The sequence below is a fragment of the Neomonachus schauinslandi genome, chromosome 6 (genome assembly GCF_002201575.2).
Source record: "Neomonachus schauinslandi chromosome 6, ASM220157v2, whole genome shotgun sequence".
Taxonomy (NCBI): domain Eukaryota; kingdom Metazoa; phylum Chordata; class Mammalia; order Carnivora; family Phocidae; genus Neomonachus; species Neomonachus schauinslandi.
The window spans coordinates 11,990,440-12,015,547 of NC_058408.1; the positions used below are offsets into that span (position 1 = coordinate 11,990,440).

The 25,108-nt window shown below is 43.5% G+C and overlaps 1 protein-coding gene across 1 annotated transcript in view; it reads left to right on the forward strand.

Moving 5' to 3' along the window:
• The first annotated feature begins 287 nt into the window (after window positions 1-287).
• SLC30A10 (solute carrier family 30 member 10) overlaps window positions 288-25,108 on the forward strand; it is a 36,709-nt gene continuing 11,888 nt past the window's right edge. The window contains exon 1 of the mRNA XM_021698448.2: window positions 288-735. Coding sequence (XP_021554123.2) covers window positions 288-735 — 448 coding nt within the window. The remainder of the gene's footprint in view (window positions 736-25,108) is intronic.

A 25,108-nucleotide genomic window follows, 5' to 3' on the forward strand; every position in this document is an offset into this window, starting at 1 on the left:
TAATGAAACACACAATAAACAAACAAACTCCCCTCGAGTCTGCATCTGAAGCTGGTGTCTTCAATTTCCATAAGTCCCAGCTCACGTGACATCTCTTGCTTAATTGCCCTTTAAACTGTTTTATAGCTTTATAGCAGCCTATAAAAGGTGATTTCCAAATATGACAAGTGCTGAAAGTCTGAAGGGGAGAGTTATCCAGGAGTCATAACAACTAAATCTGTAGCTTGCTCCCCTCACAGCTCAGCCTTCCCGGGAGAGGGCAAGGAACGGCCCGAGAGCTGGGCGCCATGGGGCGATACTCGGGAAGAAGCTTCCGATTAATCCTCATGTGCATCGTGAGCATCCTCCTCTTCGTGGTGGAGCTAGTGATTGCCCACATAGGCAACTCCCTCTCTTTGGCCTCCGATGCCTTCGCTGTCCTCTCCCACTTGGTGTCCATGATCATAGCTCTGTTTGGCGTGAGGGCCAGCAGCATAAAACAGCACAGGAATAGCACTTTCGGGTTTCTCCGGGCAGATGTGGTGGGAGCATTGGGAAACTCCATTTTTGCCGTGGCTCTGATGTTCAGCATCCTGGTTGAAGCTGTCAAAAGGTATATTGATCCCCAGAAGACGGAGGAGCCTGTGCTGGTTCTCAGTGCTGGAATTATCGGGCTGTTCTTCAATGTCCTGAACTATGTCATCTTGGACTGTTGCTTCTGCTCGACACACAGGCCCCTGGGGGACGCCGGAACAGGTAAATAGTCCTCAGATGTGCTAGCAGATTTGGTGGGCCTCTCGTCCGTGACTTTCCAGGAGATCTTTTTCAAAGGAATTGCCTCCAGTCCACCGTTCCTTGTGAGCTGGTGGGGCAGCGGGCTGCTTTCACCTTGGGTGGGGGGGGGGGGTCTTTTTTAAGTTTTAGTCACCAGGAATGAAAAGTGTTCAGAGAGGTAGAGAGGGAGTAAAGGTACTGAGCAGGTATGAAGGGAGCCATTTGAAAGGAAGTGGATATTGAAAACAGTCTCATTTAATTAGGGGCCAGATGCGACATGGCTGTGTTTGAATTTAAAAATAATATTTTAGTGTTCCCATAAAATACGTTCAAAAAAGTACTAACCTACCTAACCAGCTAATATCAAGCAAAGTGTCAAACAAGTGGCTAGGCTGATAAACTCTTAGGAATATATATTGGAAGAATTTATGTAAAACAGAGAAAAAAATAAAGGAGATGATCTAGTGACCTTAGTTCTTTTTAAGATGGAACTATTTGTACTTATTCACTGTATGCATCCATCCTATTTGAGAAAAAGGAAAACTATTTACACGTGAACCTTTAGGTAGGACTTAAGGTGGGTACCAAGGTGGGTACTGGGTCATCTGTCAAAAGATAGAGTTAAATCTTGGATGAGAACAATAAATCTAAAGTAATAAATTCATAAGATAAATTAGGAGATGGAAACATGTTTCTTTATGGCCACAATAGGAATTAAATATATATAAAAAGCTTCTTGCAGAAGAGAGAAATTTCTAGCCCCATCACAGAACAGACCAGGTTCAAATCACAGCTCTACCACAGGGCAGCATTAGAGTTAGCTCACCTAGCCTGTCTGCCCACAGGTAATACGGAGGTAGGAAGGACTAAGTGAGATCCTGAATGTTCAGCACTTAAGAGGCACTTGGTAAAGAGTAGCTGTTGTTTTTTAAAAAACCAACATGCAAGACTTTGAATTATGTAATAATCCAGTAGCACTGAATTCTAATTGCTCATCTGGAGTCTAAGAAATTTCAAGATATTCCTTATTTGATGCTGATGAGTTTCCTCTCACTAGTAGGGGTGTTCTGCTACTAAGCCTGGGAGCCTTGGCTCTAAGGTTGCATTTTTCATTGTATTCCTCCTGTCTTTGCTACCAGTGTAAATTATGTCAGTTGAGTCCAGTCCCTGATCCAATCTCCGTCTACATTTTCCTGTTGGTAGAATGTATGTTATGAGAGCATCTATAGTATGTATTAACTATAAAAGGGAACAAAGAAGAAACTAGAACCTATATCTTTATTTGTTTTAATGAATCCGTGAAAGCCTCATCTTTGAAAAAGACAGTAATGAATTAACTTGAGACCCTAAACCTTGTTTCCATCAGTCATCATGTAGAGATTATTACTTGAGATTCCAGATTATAAAATTCACATATTTGATATAAGACAGTTGTTTATTTCTTATCGCTAAGTATAATTTCAAGGCAAGGAAGTGGATTTCTAGCAAATGATTAATGGACTGTTGCCATCACTGAACTTCCCATAATGTTTCAGGCGTGATACACACCTGCATATAGCAAAGGAAATTTAGGTAAAGGGTTTGATTCTTTGACCAGTGTGAAAATTGATAGACAACTATAATTTTATTTTTATAAATTGAATTATCAGATAGGTCTTAGTTCAGGTCTTGTTTGGGAAGTGGTGCTTTCCAATGTCTCTGTTCATGCTAAGATGACAAAAGAGGCTTAAGACAAATATTTCACCCTGACCATATCAGTTTCTATTGCCTTAATTCCAGAATATCTACCTTCTTTTAAAGGGTCGGATGCTATATAGTTTGCTACTTTAACCAAGTGTAGTGTATGTTTGTACACATACAGCCAATAAGATCCATAGTCTATGTTCACTTTATTTTGGTAGCTTTTGGTACTGCATTATTCTATTAGAAATTTCAGAATGTTTAAACCCTCCAAGTAATTTTAGCATCGCTACTTAGCTTCTATTACATTATATCTTGAGTTAGGATTCAGCACTTTTACTAAAACATACATTTTGATAACTTTCCCATCACTTAAATAAGTTTAAAGTAAGCTTTTGGATGAATCTCATACACTGACATTAACGTAATTTTAATTGTCTTCTGTTTCAAGAAGAAATGTGATTAACCCATACATATTAATTTATACCAGGAGGTATACAATATGAAAGAGAAAATGACCCTTGACTTTAGAAGATTTGACCTAATGGATAATTATTATATCCCAATTTATTAGGGTAAAGAATTTCTATGTGTCTAGAACCCTAACTTGTAGCCCTGTGGTACCTCCTGGTTTAGTGATCAAAGCCAAGATAACCCATCACTGTTTCTGTGGGATCTGTGGCCAGAGAGAGTGTTTACTTAGCAAGCCTGCAGTCTCTCCTGGTTCTGTGGATCTTTAACTCATTCTGCTTGATCTGTCTGATGTGGGAATTGACACCAGTTACATCTGATGTTTGACATTATAAGAAAGTAAAAAATAAGACCACTAGGGGCGCCTGGGTGGCTCATTCGTTAAGCGTCTGCCTTCGGCTCAGGTCATGGTCCCAGGCTCCTGGGATGGAGCCCCGCATCGGGCTCCCTGCTCCACGGGAAGCCTGCTTCTCCCTCTCCCACTCCCCCTGCCTGTGCTCCTCTCTCAATGTGTCTCTCTCTGTCAAATAAATAAATAAAATCTTAAAAAAAAAAAATAAGACCACTAACTTTAAATTAAATATGAACAGAATAGACTGTCTATACAGCTAAGTCTTAAAGCATCCCTGGGATTCATGGACTAAGAGAAATTGGAGAATCAGACAGATGGAGCCAGAAATTAAACAAACAAACAAACAAACAGAAGAAAGCAAAAAACTCTGCGAGAAAGGAATGTGTAGAAGATTCAGCTGAGATGAAGGAGCCTGGAAGTTCTGGGTCAATCCCTGGCCGGCATGAGTCCAGCCCTAACATGAAAAATGATAAGGGGAGGCAGGTGGTTTTGGCTCAAGTAAAAGGCAAAATGAAAAAAGTAAAAATCTCAAGCATGAAAGAAAAAACAAACAGGGGAAGTCTGAAATGTGGATGGCTACGTGTGTGTTTGCAGAAATGGCAGGGGGTTAAAACAACATGTAGATTCTGATCCCAGGAGATATGTGACACCAAGGATTTTCTTTCTCTAAACTTTGGAACTAAATGTGCTTTGTTTATGTTTTTTTCCTACTCCTTGTTTACTTGATTTTCCTTGACTTTCACTTTGTCTTTTATGTCTGTATTTTATTTTTGGTTATTTCTCAGGATTGAGTTTTCTTTAAAATAAAATGAATAGAACTCTCTATGCCCTTGCCCAAAACTTGAACAGATAGATACCTTTATGTACATTGGCCTTTATTTTAAACCAGAGGCAATTTTGTGCAGTCCTTTCTGAGCTAGATTAGGTTTGCCATTTATATAATGTATAGGTGACAAATTTATATCTGAAATATCTGCTTTTTATTTTATTATATTATTTTATTTTTTTACAAAATGCCTTTCCTTTGAATTTACTTGAATTGTTTTTGAGTCCAAATTGTGTTCATTTTCTCTCTCCTTTTCTCTCTTTCTCTCTCCCTCCCCCTCCTCCTTCCACCCTCCCTGTCCTTGTCCCCCTCTTTCTCACCACCTCTGTGGCATTATGTTTCTCCAACCAAATTGCTATAGGCAGTGAGCACAGTAATCCACAAAATTCCCGGTTGCTGAAGGTTTTAACACAGTGCTAATTGGTTGCTCTCATCAGCTCCTGGTCTAAACTAGTCAGTACTAGTTAGGACTCAGGACTCTAGCCTGATGGGAGCCTTTCACCTGGACAGTCCTGTAGACCCTGAAAGCAAATCTAGTTTCCTTTCCTTGTAGAGTAAATTCGATCCAGAGACTAGCAAAGTAAGCAAGGCTCTGAGAGTTTTAGGAGGGGCGAGAGGAAATCTGCTTCCTCTCTCCCAGTAGCAAATACCATGCAGTCACTAAGGGGGCAGAAACCGCCCAAACGAACGTAGCTTTTCACACTAATCGTTCAGAGGCAGGATTGGAATGATGGGGAATTTGCAATAATTATTATATAATTTTAAGAATCACGCTTAATTCCCGAAGCTGGTACTTTGCCATTTGTCCATATCTGACACCGTTGTTTTCCAAGCACTCTCTCGGGTTTTGAACAATTAACTTCACATGAGGGTTCAGTGGTAAGTAAACACACGCCCGTCACAGCTCACAGTGTCTGTCCCACGGTAGGTTCCTCACGTACTCCCTCACATCTCTTTCCGTCTGCTCGCAGCGCCTTGGGGAGCCCCTGCCCCTTCTGGTTGCCCAGTGACAGGGCTCTGGGTCAGTTCTAGGGAGTGAATAAGAAAGATTAACTGAAGATTGAAACATAGGAGCTATTTCACATTTGTGAAGTCAAATTCAACTGAAGAAAAAAAAGAGGATAAACCAGCTCCTTGTTCTCAGCCATCTTCTTCTAACATACAGAGGCTGCTCTGACTGATATCTGGGTTAAATTTTAATGAAAACCAAGTGTTTATTGACATCTGTGGGATGTCAGGCACTTGGAAAGTGTACAGACAATAGTCCCAGCACAGTGGGCATACATTTGGAGAACTGTTTGTTTTATGAAAGAATTAAAATGTATTGCATTGAATTGGAGAATCGTGTGCATTATGAGACAATATTTGCTTATTTTCATTTACAGACAAGAAAACAGAGGCTGAGAGTCAGATCCGCAGTTACATAGGTAGTTCACGGTAGAGTTACAAAGAAATGACAAGGTTGAGTCTAGGCCCTTAAAGGCCCTATTCTGCTTCACCAAGAAAAGAAAAACCGTGGAAAATCGCTTGGCAATAATCAGAAAATAGCATGTCAAAAAGTGCCAATGAATACACCATAAAGCGAATCCCAATTCCAGTAGCTTAGTGACCTCCAGAAAATTACTCAAACTTTCTAAACCTCAGTTTCTCCATCTGTAAAATGGGTAGGTAGGATCTATCTCATAAGGGTGTTGTGAGGATGAAATTACAGTGTGTGTGTGAACTGCTCAACGTAGCACCTGGTGGTGGTGGTTAGTAGTGATTGTCTAAGGGCTGAAGGGACAAGGAATGAATGAAATATGAGGAAGACCCCCTCTGCAGACAAGTCCCTTGCTCTACTCCATACCCACGACTGGCAGCCCACCTTATCCCTGGCCAACCCTCATCATTGTTTGGTGTTAGTTATACATTTGATCAATACAGGTCCATCTCTAGTCCTGGAAAACCACACAAAACCTGTATCTTGCTGATGACCGGTTAGCAGCATCCTTAGTGGGGTGAACCAGGAGCTGCAGGGACGAGTAACCGGAAAATACAGGCTCTGGAACTTCTTCCCTCATTTCCTGGGACTAATGGAGAAGATACGTAACCACTTTAAGCCTCATCTCATGTATCATTACACCGATTTTCAAGAATTGATATGCTTTTCTTTTGATAAATAATAATACCTTCATCATGCATGATTTTTCAAAGGGTTCTTATAAACATTACCTTCCTTGTCTTTCAGTGCTCAAGGTAACACTTTGTAGAAGGGCATTGCTTATATTTTTCAACTGTTAAAAATTATGTATTTCAACTGTTGTAATGGTATTAATATCAGACTATGTCACTCATTAAAATAATGCAAATGAAGCTCATATTTCCAAGTTGCAAACACAGAAACTGAAGCGCCAAAGGTTTTAAGGTTAACCCAAAGTTGATGCTAGAACCAGGACTTCGCATTTCCGTATCTCTATCCTGCCATAAGGTGATTTGCCTTTTAGACATTTCCCTATAGTTCTGTCTAGCAAGTAGTGACATTCCCATTTTTCTTACCGAGAGCCTTCATTTTCCAAGAAGGTGGGCTGAAAGTAAGCTTATTATTTTGGTTTTCTTTTGGCCAGATCCTTACAAGATATAAAGAATATATTTATTATTTTTCTCCTCTGCCTCGGTCTTCCGATAGAGACAATAGTCGATGTGGTTTTTATAAAACATTATGTATCAGTGTCTCTGATGAGTATGATAGGCCATCATTTTTTATAAGTGGCAATAAATCTAGTGACTCCATTTTCTTAGAAATATCTTCCAAAGTCCATGTCCTGATATTTTTTGTCTACCTCTGAGAAGGTGTGTTGACAAAATTTTGAGGGAAGTAATTTTCAATGAAGTATATCTGTGCTTTTGTTCTTTTTTTTTTTTCAAAGATTTTATTTATTTATTTGTCAGAGGGAGAGAGAGCACAAGCAGGGGGAGTGGCAGGCAGAGGGAGAAGCAGTCTCCCTGCCAAGCAAGGAGCCCGATGCGGCGCTCGATCCCAGGACCCTGGGATCATGACCTGAGCCAAAGGCAGACGCTAAACCTACTGAGCCACCCAGGCGCCCCTGTTCTCTTGTTCTTTATCTGCTGGGACAACACTAAAAATGTATCAGCCCAATAGGCAATAGGAAAAAGATGATCCTTAACTCAGGCCAATGAGAACTCGAGGTTGGTTCCTTAGAGGAGAGCAGCAGAAAAGTCAGGTTGAAGGAGGCACTGTCTGGATGGGCCACCTGTTTTCTGTAGAATTCTTTGCCTGAAGAAACTGTCTTGAGATTTGGTAGGACTGGATAGAACGGAACTAACAACAGTTTTATAGCTGGTGCCTAGAGTCAACTGAGGACATTGTTGGGACATTATGGGACCAATAAATAACTTCCACCTTGAGTCTAGAGCTAAGTGAGGACTAAGGGATCAAAGATAGTCAGGTAACAATAAAAAGAGTAGCCTAGTTCCTGATAAGGGCTGGATTGGAGAATGTACCTTGAATGTCACAATAGGCTCAGCAGTAAACTTGCCCTTCCTCTTAGAAGCAGAGCTCAACAACTGGGGGAGCAGAAGTGGGCCCCAAAACAGAGAGTGTGTACATTCTCTGAGGGCAGGCTGTTGGAAGGGTAAAGCCCAGGAGGGGCAGAACCAGGCTTCTTCCATTCCTTCAACTAAACCCACCAGTGAGAGAAGACCTTCCCACTCCAGGAGTGACTTCTTACCTGAAAGTTGGAGCGGGAATGAAGGGGGTCAGACAGAGGCCGCCCTAGTGGGCCCCTCATGGAAACACGAGACAAGCAGGAACAAAGATCTCCCCTTTACCCTCTGCTGCTTCGTGTATGCTTCACTTGTGGCTCTCCTTTCGGGACTAGAGGAACAGTTAACAGGACAGAGTTGCCCACTTTCTGAAGGCTTGGGCTCCCAATACCAACCACTGTTTCCTTTGGGCATTCTTCTTGGGACCAGTGCTTGGCAATTTTGATACCCCCTAAGGACTGAAATGGATTAGAACTGTAAGTGTATCAGGGAAATCAACCCTGAGACCACAGGTGGTCAGTATTGCTCACTAGAAATTACACAGTGACATGAAATGATAGCATCAAGATATTTTAATAATTCAATGTCAGCAATATAAAAACGCCCTCAATTTAAATGTGAATCCCCTCACAATATCGAATTAGGAGAGAAAAATTAAAACCCAAATTAGATATGTTTGACCTGATGCGTTCCTATCCAGAGAAATCAAAGGGTCTGATTATTAATTTAGAGGACAGACCAAAGGTGTGTCAAAATGAAACCATAGAACCCCCAGTCTTGTTCACTTTGAGCTCAATCTCAGTCTGAGTGTCTTCTCCGCCTGATAGAGCCAGGGCTCCTCCAGGAGTTTTAGCTTGGGTTGTTTTCCACTGGGATGAATGTCATTCTTCAGGACGTCCATGTTGGGTAAGTTTGGCACCAAGACTTCCATGTACTCCACCTTTTAAAGATCTCTTTGTCTTTGTAGGGGCGCCTGGGTGGTTCAGTCAGTTAAGCATCTCACTTTGGCTCAGGTCATGATCTCCAGATCCTGGGATTGAGCCTCACATCAGGCTCCCTACACAGCGGGGAGTCTGCTTGTCCCTCTGCCCCTCCCCTGCTTGTGCTCTCTCTCGCTCTCTCTCACTCTCTCTCAAATAAGTAAATAAAATCTTAAAAAAAAAAAAAAAAGAGGAGGGAATGCCTGGGTGGTTCAGTCAGTTGGGTGTCCGTCCAGCTCCCAACTGAGCAGGGAGCTTCTCTCTGCCCCTCCCCCCACTCACACACACACACATACACACACACACTCTCTCACTCTCTCTCTCTTTCTCTAAAATAAGTACATCTTTTAAAAAAAGATCTCTTCATCTTTGGTTTTCTTCAGTTTTGCTACAATTTCCCTACATAAATTTCTTTTTATTTATCCCACCTGGGAATCATTGTGCTTCCCAAATCTAAGCATTTGTATCTTTTATAAATTCCAGATTTTCCAGTACCATTTCTTCTAGTTTTGCCTCTCCCCTGTTCCTTCTATTTTCTCCTCCTGCACCACTAGTTAGATAATATCAGATCTTCTCATTCTGTCCTCCATATTTTGTACACTGTTTTTCATATTTTCCCCTTTATGTTGTTCCATGTTACATTCTAGATAGTCTAGGCAGTTCTTCAGATCTGCCTTCACTTTTTCAGAAACTGATACTGGTTCAATGTGTGTGTAAAGCTCTGTGCCACTTTGCCACATGTGTAGATTTATGTAATCACCACCAAAATCACGATACAGAGCTATTACATCACCAAAAAGCTATCCCTCTTGCCATGTTTTTATAGTCATACCCATTGTCCCTACCCTCACTCCCTGTCTCTATGCCCTCAAAACCACTCATCCATTTTCATCTTTATTATAATTTCAAAAATGTTATGTAAAAATAGAATCATACATATGTGACCTTTAAAATTGGCTTTTTTCTTTAGTATAATGCCCTTAAGATCATCCAAGTTGTGTGTATCAGTAGTTGGTTTCTTTGTATTGCTGAGTACCATTCCATGGTATGGATGTAGTCAGATTTTTTTAAGCCATTCTGCCGATTGTATGCCTTTGAATTGTTATATTTATACCATTCACATTCAGTGCAATTATTGGAGGTGAAGGCTTAACCATTTCGTTTTTATTTTCTGTTCATTCCTTCTGTTTTTCATTTCTCTGTTTGCCTTTTCCTGTCTTCCTTGAACATTTTTTAGAATTCAATTTTGATTGTCCTATTTTTTTTGAGTTTTTGAGTATATCTTGGCATAGCTTTGTGAGTGGCTACTCTAATCATTGCATGACACACACCTAATTCATCCAAGTGTGTCAATACTGTATCAGTATTTTACCAGTTTGGGTGAAGTGTAGAAGACTTACCTCCCTTTATGTTCCATTATCTTCGCCCATTTATTTATTATGATTGTTATTTTTAGAGGAGGGAGGAGGGGCAGAGGGAGAGGGAGAGTCAGAATCTTAAGCAGGCTCCACGCCCAGCACAGAACCCAACATGGGGCTCAACCTCACAACCCTGAGATCATCGCCTGAGCTGAAACCAAGTCAGACACTTAACCAACTGAGCCACTCGGGCGCCCCTATGTTCCCCCATTTATAGCTGTTTTAGTCACACTCGTCCCTGAGACCCTGCTCATCCTTTTTTTAGGAGTAAGTAGAATTTTAATCCTTAACTTATTTTGGAAACATTCCTTTTCTTTGCTTTTTAGTTTTTTGAGTGGTTTTCAGCCTCTTCTTTTTGAAGTGTTTCTTTTTTCTTAATACTTTTCACATCTCTGTGGTGCCGCCAGTATTCCCAATCAGCCTCTCGTCTGAGCTGCTGGGGACGGGCATTACCTTTGCTAGCCTTTGCACTCACACCAATGCCATCGAACTTGGATCCCACGTTTTCATCCAGCAGGCGACCATACTCTTCAGCAGATGCACACAGACTGGAGTCATTGTGATTTGTCTTTTGTTTTCTCAGTATATTACCCATTCATTATAAAGGATACACTTAGGAACAGCCAAATGGAAGAACTGCCCCAGGCAAGGTATGGGCGAAGGCATACAGAGCTTCCATGCCCTCATTGGGTGCGCCATTTTGCCAGCACCATCCCAGAGGCTCCTGTTCAACTTCCCCCTCCTTTCTCTCTGTTGTTCAGATAGGGTACTTTCTATTATTCTATCTTCAGGTTAGCTGATTTTTTCCTTTGTCTTCTCCACTCTGCTGTCAGCCCCCTCCACTGAGGTTTTGTGTGTGTGTGTGTGGTTTTTTTTTTTTTTTGGTTATTGTATTTTTCAGTTTTAAAATTTCCATTTAGTTCTTCTCTCTTTGTTGACACTATTTTTTCATTTATTTCAAGTATATTCGTAATTGCTTGCTGAAGTATTTTTATGATGGCTACTTTAAAATCCTCTCAGCTCCTCCTAACATCTGTGTCATCCAAGCATTGGTATTATTTTTCATTCAAGCAGAAATTTCCTTGGGTTTTGGTATAATGAAATATTTTCAGTTGAGTTCTGGACATTTGGGGTCGTAGGAGACTGTGGATCTTATCGACATTTTCTGTTTGAGCAGAACTTCTCTGACACTGTGCTTGTGGAAGGGGTCTTGCTTGTCATTGTAAGATGGGAGTGGGGGGGCACCTGGGTGGCTCAGTCGTTAAGCGTCTGTCTTTGGCTTGGGTCGTGGTCCCAGGGTCCTGGGATTGAGCCCTGCATCGGGCTCGCTGCTCGGTGGGAAGCCTGCTTCTCCCTCTCCCACTCCCCCTGCTTGTGTTCCTGCTCTCGCTCTCTCTCTGTCAAATAAATAAATAAAATCTTAAAAAAAAAAAAAGCTGGGAGTAGAAGTCCACATTCCCACTTGGCCTCTGTTGACACTGGGCAGGAGTGAGAGGTCAGGCTCCCTGTCAGGCCTTCACTGATAACACTCCAGCTAGCAGGAGCAGGGGCACCTTCTACTGAGTTCTTAATTTTAGCTATTTTTCATTTATGTTGCTTTGATCTCTACTCACACTTTCCACATCTTCCTTTATTCCTGTATATTAAATATACTTAGTTTATGTTCTATAGCTGTTGTTTCAACATCAGCAACTTTTACATGTCTGATTTTGCTATTAATTATTATTTTTTAAAATTTTTAAAAGATTTATTTACTTATTTTAGAGAGAGAGAGAGAGAGTGGGGGAGGGGCAGAGGGAGAGAGAGATTGAGATTCTCAAGCAGACTCCTGGCTGAGCGTGGAGCCTGACGAGGGGCTGAATTTCACGACCCTGAGATCACAACCCGAGCTGAAATTAAGTCAGACGCTCTACCTACGGAGTCACCAAGGAGCCCCTGCTATTTATTATTTTTGCTGCTTCTCTCAAGGTGGCTTCCCTTCTCTGGTTTTATGTGTTTCATGATTTTTTAGCATTGAACTCACTCATATTCAATGGAACTTTCTCTGAGGGAATTCTTTGAGGAATAGACTTTAAGTACATTCTTCCACGCAAGATATGCGTTTGTTTTTGTCGGGTACCTGAGGGTATTACCAGCCTGTGAACACATAAAACCATTCTTTGCTTGAGAGCTCTTCTTCTTGTTGTTGTTACATTACAACATAGGTAATGTAAATTTAGACGGCATTCCCACATGAAGCCATAGTATAGTTTCAACTTCCTGTGGGAGAGTTTTTCCTCTTCCCCCATAACCAGGGCTGAAACACGCAGTTTCTTTACTGTCTCCTTTGTGGCAGTGAGGTTTTGTTTGTTTGATGGTTTTGTTTCGCTTCAACCTTTCACCAAGGGATTTCTCTTTGAGGGGCTCTCTGATCCAACGTCCCCCTTTGCATGGATCTAAGTTTTGTCTCTTATGCCATCTGTGTCTATGTGGCTATTAAAATCCAAGGCTGGAACATTTGTCTTTATCAGAAAGATATCCCTAAGTCAGATTCTGGCTTCAGCTCATCTTGTTGGATTTTGAGTTTCACTTTATTTTTGGCCCCTGGGTATTATCTTAATTTCCTGTCACACTTTTTGAAGAGTTCAAAGATAATGATAACCCACAGTTAGAGCCCTTAATATAGATGGATGTAGGTACCCAGAACTCAGCACCTAGGAGTGCCTGGCTGGCTCAGTCGGTTAAGCATCTGACTCTTGATTTCAGCTCAGGTCATGATCTCAGGGTTGTGAGCTCAAGCCCTGCATTGGGTTCCGCACTCAGTGGGGAGTCTGCTTAAGATTTTCTCTCTCCTTCTGCCCCTCCACTAAGCATGTGCTCGTTCTCTCTCTCTTTCTCTAAAATAAAAATAAAAACCAAAGAACAAACCAAAAAAATTAAAAAAAAAAAAAAAAAAAAGACTCAGCACTTAGAATAAGCCAGGCCCTCGTTACCACTTGGAAGGACTAGCAGAGCCTCAAGGCTGTCGGGAACAGAACAGCAGACAGAGGGCGTCCTCTGGTTTTCTGCCTCTCTACAATGCCAGCAAGATGGAGCCAGACTGGCCAGGGCCCAGACCTGCATACTTAGCTCCAGTGGTAACAAGAAGTTAATTATGTACCAAGTTTTCCACATCTGGTAAACACACTGCATCCTCTCCCAGAGAGTGACATTTAAAATATTGCTGCCTGCTTATAGAATTTAGAAATTTGCAGCAATGACATCCTAGGCTCCATATTTTATTTGTGGCATTTTTCTTTCCCAATCAGTGCGTGTGTGTGTGTGTGTGTGTGTGTGTGTGTGTGTGTGTGTGTAAGAGAGAGACAGAGAAAGAGAGGGGAGAGAGGAAGGGAGGAGGGAGGGAGAGAGGGAGGGAGGAAAGAAGGAAGGAAGGAAGGAAGGAAGGAAGAAAGGAAAGAAGGAAGGAAGGAAGGGAGGGAGGGACAAAGGAACATTTTGGATTCCATTTCCATCTTGAGCTCCTGTGCTCTGTTTACACTCACTCTCCTGTGAGCAGGCTTTATTCAATGGAACTTTCTCTGAGGGAATTCTCAGGGATTCTTGCCACTGCCTTTAGCTCCAGAACCACTTAGGCCTGGGAATCCTGCTCTCTGAGGAAGCTTCTCCCTCACTCCACGTTTGATCCTGCCTGAGCGTCGGGCTTAGCAGATGTCTGAGCTGAAGCTGTTTTGAATGTGTGCAGGTGATTCTGTTGCTCCTTCTCCTACTTTATGCTTCTGCAGACATCGTCTTTCCGCAGGTTTGGGATGTTTCAGGCCTTGGGTGGCGTATCATCCTGCTAAATCTTTTGTTCTGACATTTGGGAGGGAGGTGCTTCTAGTGTTTTGCTTCCTTTGTGTCCTTTTCTCAGAAATGCTCAGTGGAGTTGTCAATGATTTAATGGTTTAATCAAGTTCTTAAAATTGTTCTTTCCTTCTCCACCACGTATGAGGCTGGCATTTTTGTTGGACTTCTTTTCTTTTCACTTTGTCATTGTTTTTTGGGGGTCAGACTTTTGTTTTTCCCACATAGATTTTTTTTTTTCCTTATCACAGTGAGAAAAGTGAAGTCAGTGTTTTCTGGGTCTGCCAAAAGCAACTGTTGTCCAAACAAATCGTGTCAACTCTCACCTCTCTGAGTTAGATCACCTCATGTGAGAAGCATTTTCCACTTAAACAAAAAATTTAACCCAGGCTTGGACTCAAGCTATCATATTCTTGCCTCAAGCCCCTTCAGTGTGTTTCATTCTCCCTGAGCCAGTCCTGGAGTCCTAACTGTCCTTTTCTGGACCTGTTCCCACAGGACACAGGCAAGCCCCTGTATCAGCAGTAACTGTTTTGATTTGAAACTCACCTAACAATGCCTTAAATATGCTATGCTAATCTTCCTAGGCTTCTCCTCTCAAATAGTTCCAAATTTTGTGGAAGCTTTGTATAGCCGTGCCAGTCTTTACACAGTGGTTCCTTGTTCTGGTTGCTGCATAATGAACCACCACAAATTTAGTGGCATAAAACGACAATCATTGTATGATACTTGGGATTCTGTGGGCTGGAATTTGGAAAGGAACCAGTAGGAACAGCCTGTCTGCTCCACGATGTCTGGGGCCTCAGCTGGGAAGACTCTGCGGATGGGAGAGCGGCTTGATGGCAGGTGGCGACATCATCATCTGGCTGGAAGGTCTCAGGTCTAGGACTGCTGACAGGACCACTGACCAGGACGTCTCAGTGTAGCTTGGCTTCCTCACCCTGGAGTGGCCTCTGAATGATGTATGTGGTACCTCAGGGTCTCAAACATGAGCACTCCATCGAACAAGGTAGATGCATCAAAACCTTTTCTGGTCCAACCTCAGATTCTATGGATTACGAGCAAGTGACATCATAGAAGGCGTGTCAAGCCCAGGACCCACTTCTTTTTTTTTGAAGATTTTATTTATTTATTTATTTATTTATTTGAGAGAGAGCATGCCTGAGTGGGGGGAGAGGCAGAAGGTGAGAGAGAAGCGGACTCCCCGCCGAGCAGGGAGCCCGACGTGGGACTCCATCCCAGGACCCTGGGATCATGACCTGAGCCAAAGTCAGATGCCTAACCCAATGAGCCACCCAGGAGCCCCCTGTGGACCCACTTCTGATTGAAGGAGCATCTGATGGAAGGAGCATCAGGGTCACCCTGTGGAAAAACACGTAGAATAGAAGATACGGTTGTGCCCATGTTTGGAAGAAGCAGTCCGCACAGTCCGCCCTCAAGCTAACAAAGCATATCACTTCCACATACAAAATCCACTCCCCAGGACTGAAGTCTCCTCCCATTGGCCACCAGCTTCCAGCCCAGCTCTTGGTCATCTTAGTCGGGGCCAGGGCGAATGAGGCTCCTCAGGTGCAGTTCTTCGAGTGTCTTCCCTCCATCTGAAGATCTGTGAACTAGAGATACAAAGGACCTGCTCTCCGTCTACCCAACATACAATGGTGGGGAGGCGGGGGTAGGGGGGCGGGACAGACATCGCCTAGCTGCCGTATTCCCCAGTTGCTTTTACTTCAGACAATATTCACAGCTTTAAAAGGATGACTTTTAATAGTTCCCCAGACCTGGTTCTCTCTGGTGAGGGTGGAGGCATTCCAGAGCCCAGTCAGCTATCTGAAATCTTGCCTTTCTGCCTCTGAACTGAAGGACTTCTTTGGTTCCCAGTCCCCCGGCTGATCTGATCTAATCCCCCCTTAAGAATATTTAGAGATGTGTGCATTTCCCTTTCTTTTTTGTGTCTGTCTCGCTTCTGGAAAACTCCCTTCCTCTGGTGCAATCTTCTTGTTTCTGAGAGCAAACTACTCTCACTCTCCCTCGCAGCATAGTAAGACTGAAGCATAGAGAAAAACCAGTCTTAAAACTCATGCTCATTAAAAAAAAATAAAAATAATAAAAATTAAGAAAATAAAATAAATAAAAAATAAATTTAAAATAAATAAAATAAAAATATATAAATAAATTTTAAAAATAAAAAAAAATTAAAAACCGCATGCTCCCGAGGGCCTATTGAAACAGCCCTGCAATGGTAACAGCAGGCATTTTTTTCTGGAAGGCAGTGAGCTGCTGTGACTCATCAAGGTCAAAATACTGCCAGGCTCACGCTGGAGCCTTCAAACCTCACAGCACCTGCTCTGGCCCCTCCAGGAGCCATGGGCTACTTTGGCCTGTAGATTCTTAGCTCAATCCTTCTCCAGGCTCCTGCCAACACACCAGGATGTTAGGGCTTTAGGGACTAATAAGTTATACCCTTCTCTTACTCTCCTAGGTTTGGAAACAATTGAGAGATAAGATATAGATGACATTTGAACATAATGCCACCTTTATTGTAGATATGACATAGTCCAGGATATGCCTTAGATGCGGAGCAGCAAAGAGCTTGTTAATAGTTCCTCCCAGAATTAAACTCACCCACCCAGTTCCAGACCTCCCTGCACCGGGGCAGCGCCTTAGAGTCCCTCCTGGATGTGCGGACCAGGATTGCAGGTCTCTGTGGGGAGGCAAATCTGGAAAAGAAGGTCAGAAGAGGTCAGCTGAGCATGCTCCACGCTTTCCCCCACACCTAGGAATTGGAGTAGTTACCCTGCTTCTGAGAAAAGCTGCGGAAGCGACAGAAAGAGGTGAGGAGGGCTATTCCCCGTGGAGGTGTCCCTGAGTAAATGCAAAGCTTGGGGAACGGAGAGTTTCCTTAACACAAACAAAACACTGTGAGCTCAGATGTGAACCATGTTCGTTCATTCCCTTCTTCCTTCCTTCTTTTCCTCCTGCCCTCTTTCTTTTATTCTTTTGTCTGCTCTTTCTTTTATTTCCTGTCACCCTGTGGGCCACAGAGGGGGCCGAGTGTCAAGGAAGTCTCCCTGAAGAAGCGGCTTTTGAGACCTAAGACAGGGGGAGGAGGAGTTGAGTGGGGTAGAGAATGTTCCAGGAGGAGGGAATGGCTTAAGTCAAGTCCTGGAGAGTGGATTGGGTGAGATAACCAAAGGGATGGGCTTGGATAGAGAGGAGTGGTGGGCTTAAAACTGAGTCCTGGGACACGCCAACATTTAGAAGTGGAAATGGAAAACCAGGAGGGTACATTATTCAGCGGTTAAATGGAGCGAGTCTTCAAAAAGGAAAGCAAGGTTTTCAGTAACAAATGTTGCCGAGAATTCCGAGATGAGCATAGAAAACCAGTGGATTCCGGTACGAGGCGCTCGTGAGTAACTTTCACAAAGCCTCGTCCATGGTTTGGTGGAGATGGAGGTGGCATTGTGGGGGGAGGGAGTGGCAGAGAGAATGGTATTTGAGGAAGTAAAGACTATATGACAGTGTTTTCTGGAGTTTTTCCTTTGGAGGGAGCAGAAAAACGGAGCAGGAATAAGTTCTCCTGCATTGGTGAGGAATCGAAGTAAGGAAAGGTCATACTTAGTCGGCCATTTTATTTTTTTAATTATTAAATTTATATTTCTCATGAGTCATGAATGTGGAGAAGAGGATAAAACCATTCTTAGCACTTTATAATAGGCATGGGTTCTTGGTCAACTATTGACCAGAAGGGTCTGGTTGCAAGTGACAAAACCCCACTTTATGCTTGGTTAAGCAAAAAGGGAACTTTTATGGGTTCACATAATTAACTTGGAACCAGAGACTGAAATTCCAATAGAGATTCTCTTTCACTGTCTCTTATCTCTTTCTGCTTCCTTTCCTATTGCAGAATGAGGGATTTGGGGAAGAAAGCAAGGGGAGACATAATTATTAGGGGCTCTGAGTCACCTCCTCACTGCCTTAGTGGCCGGACAAGACAGGGAACCTCTCTCTGATATATTTTGAAAACTTCAAGAGAAGAATTCTGGCCCGTATTGGATCAGGTGCCCATCATTTGAATCAAGCACTGTGGCCGGGGAATGAGGAACTATGTTTGGCTCAACCTTAGTTATATGCCCACGTCTGTGTCCAGCGGGACAAGACATCTTACCAGAAGGAAGCAGGGTGGGGTTATCTAGGCAGCCGAAAACCCTGGTTGCACCACTTACATTCATGGTGGTTACAAATAACGGTGCTTGCTTTCTAGAACTCATGTTGATTGTGGCTTCTTCATTGTAACGACAGCAATGCCTTTTATTTGTCTATGCATTTGTACCTTCATTGTCTTGTTTGATGTTCAAAATACCGACGTGCACTGAGTAGTATGAGGTTCTTACTTGCATTTTACAGATTAGAAAACTAAGGCTCAGACATTTAGTGACTGGTCTAAGTTGTGCAGTAATTTAGCACCAGAGGTCAAGAATCTTAGCTCTCCAGATATCATTTTAATACTTAACACTTCTCATTTTGTGATGGTAATAAAGTTATCTTTCTCGGTCCAGTCACCTGACTATCTCTGTTCTTCTGCCACGTGATAACAGATGAGAGAGTCATGATGGACAAAGAAACACAGTAATGATAGCTGAGAAGCTGGGAGTTTCAGATTTGTAAAATATTTGAAAGTATTTTTGTATTCTTAAAATATTTTATTAATCAATATTTTGATTCATAATGCATTTTATTAATATTTTCATTCATAATACATTTTATTAATCAATAGCTAATTAGTTCTAAGCCAAATGGATTATTTGAACCCAGGGGAAATAGACGATCTTATGAAAAATAGGGTAATCTAAATAACTGTGAAGGGGATGCCCCATTGTTACTTACCAGAAATCAACAATATTTCTGGGAATGATGACAGCCAGAAGGTAAAGAAAGCAGCCACTCTTTGTCAGCTATTTACTATAAGAGCACCACGCAGGCTCTCCACTATGCTATCTTCTTTGATTCTCACAGCCACCGTGGGACAGGATGATACCGCTACCTCCAGATTATAAATGAGAACACGGACCTCAGAGAAGCTAAGGGATATGCCCAGTTGCTAATAACGGACAGAGCCAAGATTATATCCCAGATTTGAGTGGCTCCAAAACCTACGTCTCTCTACTACATAACCTTGAATGTTGAACCAGTGCCTTTGGCAGATAAAGGTAAAGGTATTTATTTATAGGTTTTATTTTAACCCATGCACAATTATTCCCACAATTTCTTGGGCAGATGGACTCTCCTGTTTTCATATACAGTAGTTGCGTGGGGTATGTTCTAGGACCCCAGTGAATGCCTGAAACCATAGATAGTACCAAACCCTATATATACTATGTTTTTCTCCTATACATACATATCTATGATAAAGTCTAATTTATAAATTGGACACAGTAAGACATGAACATAATAACCAATAATAAAATAGAATAATTATAGAAATGAACTGTAATAAATATTATGTGAATGTGGTTGCTCTCAAAATACCTTACTGTACTGTACTCACCCTTCTTGTGATGATGTGAGATTTAGTACCTTCGTAATGGGATGAGGGCAGGTGGATGACGTAGGCATCGTGATGTCGTGTTAGGCTACTATTGACTTTCTGAGGCTACATCAGGAGGATCACCTTCCAGATCACACTGGAAGGTGTGCAGGTGACTAAAACTGCAGAAAGTGGAACGTGGATTAGTGGTGGGGGGATGGACCCTAGTCTAAAAAATAAGGCGAAGCTAGCGGTGAAGAAATCTGCTGTTTGTGTGGAAATGTTTCCGATGGCATTCAATAACACGTGTAAAAGCTTTTTGTAAATTATTAAGTGACACGGAACCTAACTTACAGCCAAAACGATTCCTGGGTTTAGAATCCATGTGGGTGGGGAGGAGAGTTTCTCCCTGTTTCTTGTACCTCTGAAGGTTTTTGGTTTTTTCCTTCCATTTGAATTGGAAATGGTCCAAAAGCTGATTTTTTTTTTCTCCTATTCACCAAGCAGAAGGAGTCCCACCCAAATGCTGTCAGTAAGTGATCAGTTTTGGATGATGTGTTTCTTGACTTCCCAGTTCTGCCCCTAATCCTTTCCCCTTTCCTCCCAATAGCCATGTCCCTTTCCACTTGCTTGTTCTCACTTACCCTCCCCTCCCTCTCCAGATGTCATGCATAGTACTTCCCAATGAGCATCTCGGGGTGCCCTTGGGATCTGCAGATGGTAAGGAGCACACAGACCGGAGCTGTGGTGCCCACAAAGACTAGCTGACCCCAAATAACATGGCATTGTTACTGCCAAATGTATCAAATAGCCCAATCTCATCATCCCCGGTGGGATATACAAATCATAGCCATTTGTTTATACCTGTGCACTCAACAGTTGGTAACTTGCATTCCAATACTTTGTCTTAGTCCATTCGGGCTGCTAACGAAATACCACAACCTGGGTGGTTATAAAAAATAGAAATTTGTCTAACACTTATTGAGCCCTTCTTATAAGCCCAGCACTCCACTAAGCAATTTACATACATTTTCTCACTTAAGCCTTGTGACAACCCCATGAGATAGATACTATTATTATCCTTAGTTCACACACATGAATAAAAAGAAAGTTGTAAGGAACTTGCCCCAAGTCTCTCAAGTGAGTAGCAGAGCTGGGATTTGGTTCTAAGTCTGTCTGACTCCAAAGGTCAAATTATTTTTTTTAAAAAGATTTTATTTATTTATTTGACAGAGAGATAGAGAGCACAAGTAGGCAGAGAGGCAGGCAGAGGGAGAGGGAGAAGCAGGCTCCCCGCTGAGCCAGGAGCCCAATGTGGGGCTCGATCCCAGGACCCTGGGATCATGACCTGAGCCGAAGGCAGCCGCTTAACCGACTAAGCCACCCAGGCGCCCCAAAGGTCAAATTATTAACTGCTACGCTACTCAACCTTTTAAGTTTTCTTAAAGTGAGTGCAAAATTAAAATTATCTAGAGTCCTTTTTTTTTCAATAAGAAAGTTGTATTATTTGATGTTGTGATGAGGCTTGCATTCTGACCACTGCCTAGTGCTAGGAACAGATGCACCACTTTGCTATAAGAAAGTGGCATTTTGGAGAAATCATGGGGGTGCCACTTGGCAGGCTGATGGGCGTAGCTCTAAATTCATGTGGGAGCCGCCTCCTTCTAAGTGGGCTGCAACTCACAGCATTGCTGAGTAATTCGCCTATTCAAAGTGGAGTTGACCACTACCTACTTCTAATCTTTTTTACACCTCATGCCTCTATCATTAAAAAAAAGTGTGGTTGCCTCATGTAAAGGATCTCTTGAATTTAATGTATTCTAAAAACTTTGAGGGACAAGATGCATACTTTTGGGTACAGAAAGTATCTGTGTTACAAAGTGTTACAAATATAGACATATAGCTTTTACAGGTGTTGTAAAAGCTTTTTGTAAATATACATAAATTCACCATCAAGGAGGATAGGGGAGATTCCTCAGCTGCCTGGAGAAGCCATTTCCTTTTAGAAAGCTCAAGTATTATCATGCTCTGCGGGTTTGGAGCTGGGCTAATGGTGAGAAGTATCCAGCTCCTGAGGATGTATTTAAAATCTGGAGGCAGGAGCTATGGGGAAAAAGAGCTACATCCTCTTTGGAATAATAGCTCGGTGCCTTGGATGAGATGTCCATTCTCTTCCTTGAAGGGAGCATCATCTCTGGTCAACTAGAACAAAAAAGTGAAAACAAAAACAGCTGCTTTTTCAATTTCTTAAAAAAAAAAAAAGGTTGGTTAGTTTCTGGTTCAATACCGTGTAGGAAGAACTTTCACTGCTATAATCTCTACTTTATAAACTGTAGCACATCAAGTCCTATGCCAACAAAAAGTGAACTTAAAAAAAATCCTTTCATTTGTTTAGAACAAAAGGAGTGTTGAAAGTGATCAAATTAGTATGATGTGGGGGCGAGGAATGTAAGCTCCCGAGTCTGATGCCTGGATCAGATCCCCATTCTTTTTTTTTAAAGATTTTATTTATTTATTTGACAGAGACAGAGATAGCGAGAGCAGGAACACAAGCAGCGGGAGTGGGAGAGGGAAAAGCAGGCTTCCCCTCGAGGAGGGAGCCCGATGTGGGACTCGATCCCAGGACCCCGGGATCATGACCTGAGCCGAAGGCAGACGCTTAACGACTGAGCCACCCAGGCACCCCAGATCCCCATTCTATCACTTAACGTATTGTGTCATCTTGGGCAAGTTACTTACAATCTCTGGGCTCTAGGTTCTTCACCTATGAAACAGTGCTTGTTTTATGAGTCAGTTGTGAGGATGAAATGAGATTATGTCTATAAAGTGCTCAGCACAGGGTTGGGTAGTCAAAGCCCAATAAACAGAAGCTGTTGAAACCTCACCATCTACAGGAAAATGTTGGAGACAGTCTAAATTTTTGTCACTTAACTTAGATTATATATATTCTCTTTCTATATATAAACTATATACATCTATCTATCTAATCATTTATACATTTTCAGTCAAAGCATTTCTCTTGAGTGCATTTTGTTGACACCCTCAGCCTATCTTGAATTCAGGAACGAGGCCCTGGGTAGGGGCCCTCACACAGAGCTCCTTCCTCTGCCTTCCCAGCTGCCTGCCAGGTTTTCCAGTTCTATCAACCACCCTCCTGGGGCAGTGACATAATTCTCGTTATCTGCCTTCTGTTAGGAGAACCGCTGGGTAACAGGCAAAAGAGATAGATTTCTGCTGACCTGGGGTTTTTCTTTCAGTTGTGAGTGACACAGAAATGCAATCAGCAGGGCCTGGGTGAGCTCTGTCAAATGATTTCCACCAGGCCCTTGTCTTGTTTCGACTGCTTTGCTTGCTGTCCTATGTTACACGTTGCAGAGGCTTCATGGTTTGAAGACAGGATAAGCCAGAAACTGGGGTACCTTTCTCCGCGACCGAGTGTGACATCTGGGGTTCAAAAGTAATTCTTGCACACATGTGCCATTCTGCTAATATTAATACTAGCGTGCTGATGATAACGGGTGGCCCTCTAGCCCACTTTGCCCTTCCCTCCCCCTCCTGCCCAGTCTCTTCCTCCTCACCCCACACTTTTTCTTCCCGTCTTTTTTTTTTTTTTTTTAATCAACAGCTCACAATTTGTTGAGTGCTTACTACGTGCCAGGCACTGTTATCATCACCTTACACATATTAACCCACTTAATCCTCACAGCATATGAGGAGACACCATTATTATTCCCTTCCTACAGGAGTGAAAACCAGACCAGACTTTAAGGAACTTGTCCGAGGCCAAACAGCTTCAAAGCTTTCGTCAGCCTATCTATATCTCTTTATTTCTTTTAAATTATTGACCATTTTAATACTCGTGTTTAGAGATACTTTTTTTTTTAGAAGATTTTATTTATTTGAGACAGAGAAATAGTGAGAGAGAGAGCACAAGAGGGGGTAGGGTCAGAGGGAGAAGCAGACCCCCTGCCGAGCAGGGACCCCCAACTTGGGACTCAATCCCAGGACTCCGGGATCATGACCTGAGTGGAAGGCAGTCGCTTAACCAACTGAGCCACCCAGGCGCCCTGGAGATACTTTAAATGATCAATTTCCTCAAGTTCTCAGTGTAGGGATATTTTCTTGGAGCCGGGAAGGGAAGGCTTAATGGGCTTCTTGAGTTTGGATGCTCATCTTGTGTAAGGTGGGACCTTCAGGTCAAGGACATTTTAGCATGCTTGTTAGGGTCCCTCAGCACTAAAAGACAAGATTGTGATTCATAAGGATAAGACAGTGAATGCGGCGAGAATCAGAGTGTGCTACTAACAGATGCAGTTATTTCCAAGCCCAAACCACATGTGTTTCAGGAATGGTTAAAGTTCAGGGGTTAGGGACAGGAGAGGGGGAATAGAGATCACCAGACTTCAGTCAGATCCTTTTTTGGGAATGAGAAAAGAATACAAAACAAAAAGAAGCCAAGAAAGAAAATTGCAAGGGCTCTCCCACCCCTTTCCCTGAACACCCAACAGCAAACACCCTTCCTTCTTCAAGGATTCTGGTGGGTGGCCTCTCCCAGAGTCCTGGGGACGGTTCTCTTCTGGATAACTTTTAATTGGAACAGAGACTATTGTCAACAGGAAAGGCTTTATTTGGAAAAAACCTTCATGGAGGTCAGTCGATTGAACTTTGAGTATCAGGTCATGCTGTGAGGGACACATGGGGGTGAAGGGAATATTCTCTGCCATGGAAAAATGAGACGAGGACACAGAGGAGGCCTTGCCCTGACTTCTTTGGCGGTCAAGCGACTTGTGTCGACCCCCCAGGGAAACTGATTTCTGAGCGCTGGGTGGGAGGGCCGTGCTTCCGAACAGTATGATCTGTGCTCTCCTCCAGGGCTGGCTGCAGCTCACCTGGGGAGGAAGGCCTTGTGAGTGAAGACGCTGGGAGGGGAGAATGGGGGACAAGGGACCATGTCGTGCTGTGAGGCGGGTGACGGAAACGAGAATGCGCTCTTGGCGCGAAGGCTACGCAAGGAGGGCGGATACAATAGCTAGAGCGCGCGCGCCAGTGGAGTGGGCCTGCCGAGCGAGGGCTGGGCTCCAAGCTCACGAAATGCAAGGCAGGAAGCCCCCTGAGGGTTGGGCAGGGTTGGCCGGGGCCTCCCGGGTTAACGTGGAGTCTGTAATGCCAGCAGCGTCCGGGCCCGTACGTGAAGGTGTCCACGTCCACCGCGGCGAACACGCCCCACGGCAGTCAAGGTCCTTACCGCCGGGAGTCAACAGTCAGGGCACGGGGAGGGAAGAGGCCCGGGAAGCGGGGTCGGGATCGACAGGTGAACCCCCCCACCCCACGCCAATGCCTCAGGGTGTCTGGGAGGAGGGCGCTCCAGACACGCCCCCTGTCCCCAGCAGCTCCCTCTGCCCAACGCTGTCCTAGAAGGCCAGACATTGGCCCGTGGCCACCTGCCAAGTGGGGCCGGGACCCGGGACCGGGGGAAAGGGCCTCGGAGGCGGCCTGAGGGCCCTCAGAGACTGCCGCCGCGGCCACTCCCTTAGACTCTGGACGTGCGGGGACCGGGGGCGCTCTGCCTCCGCCGTATAAGAAGCCGGGCGCGGGGCCCCGCAGCGAGGCCGGAGGCGGGCTCGGGGCTCGGCCGCGCAGGGGCGCCCCCACCGGCGGCGGCTCGGCGACATGGGCCGCTACTCGGGCAAGACGTGCCGGCTGCTCTTCATGCTGGTGCTCACCGTCGCCTTCTTCGTG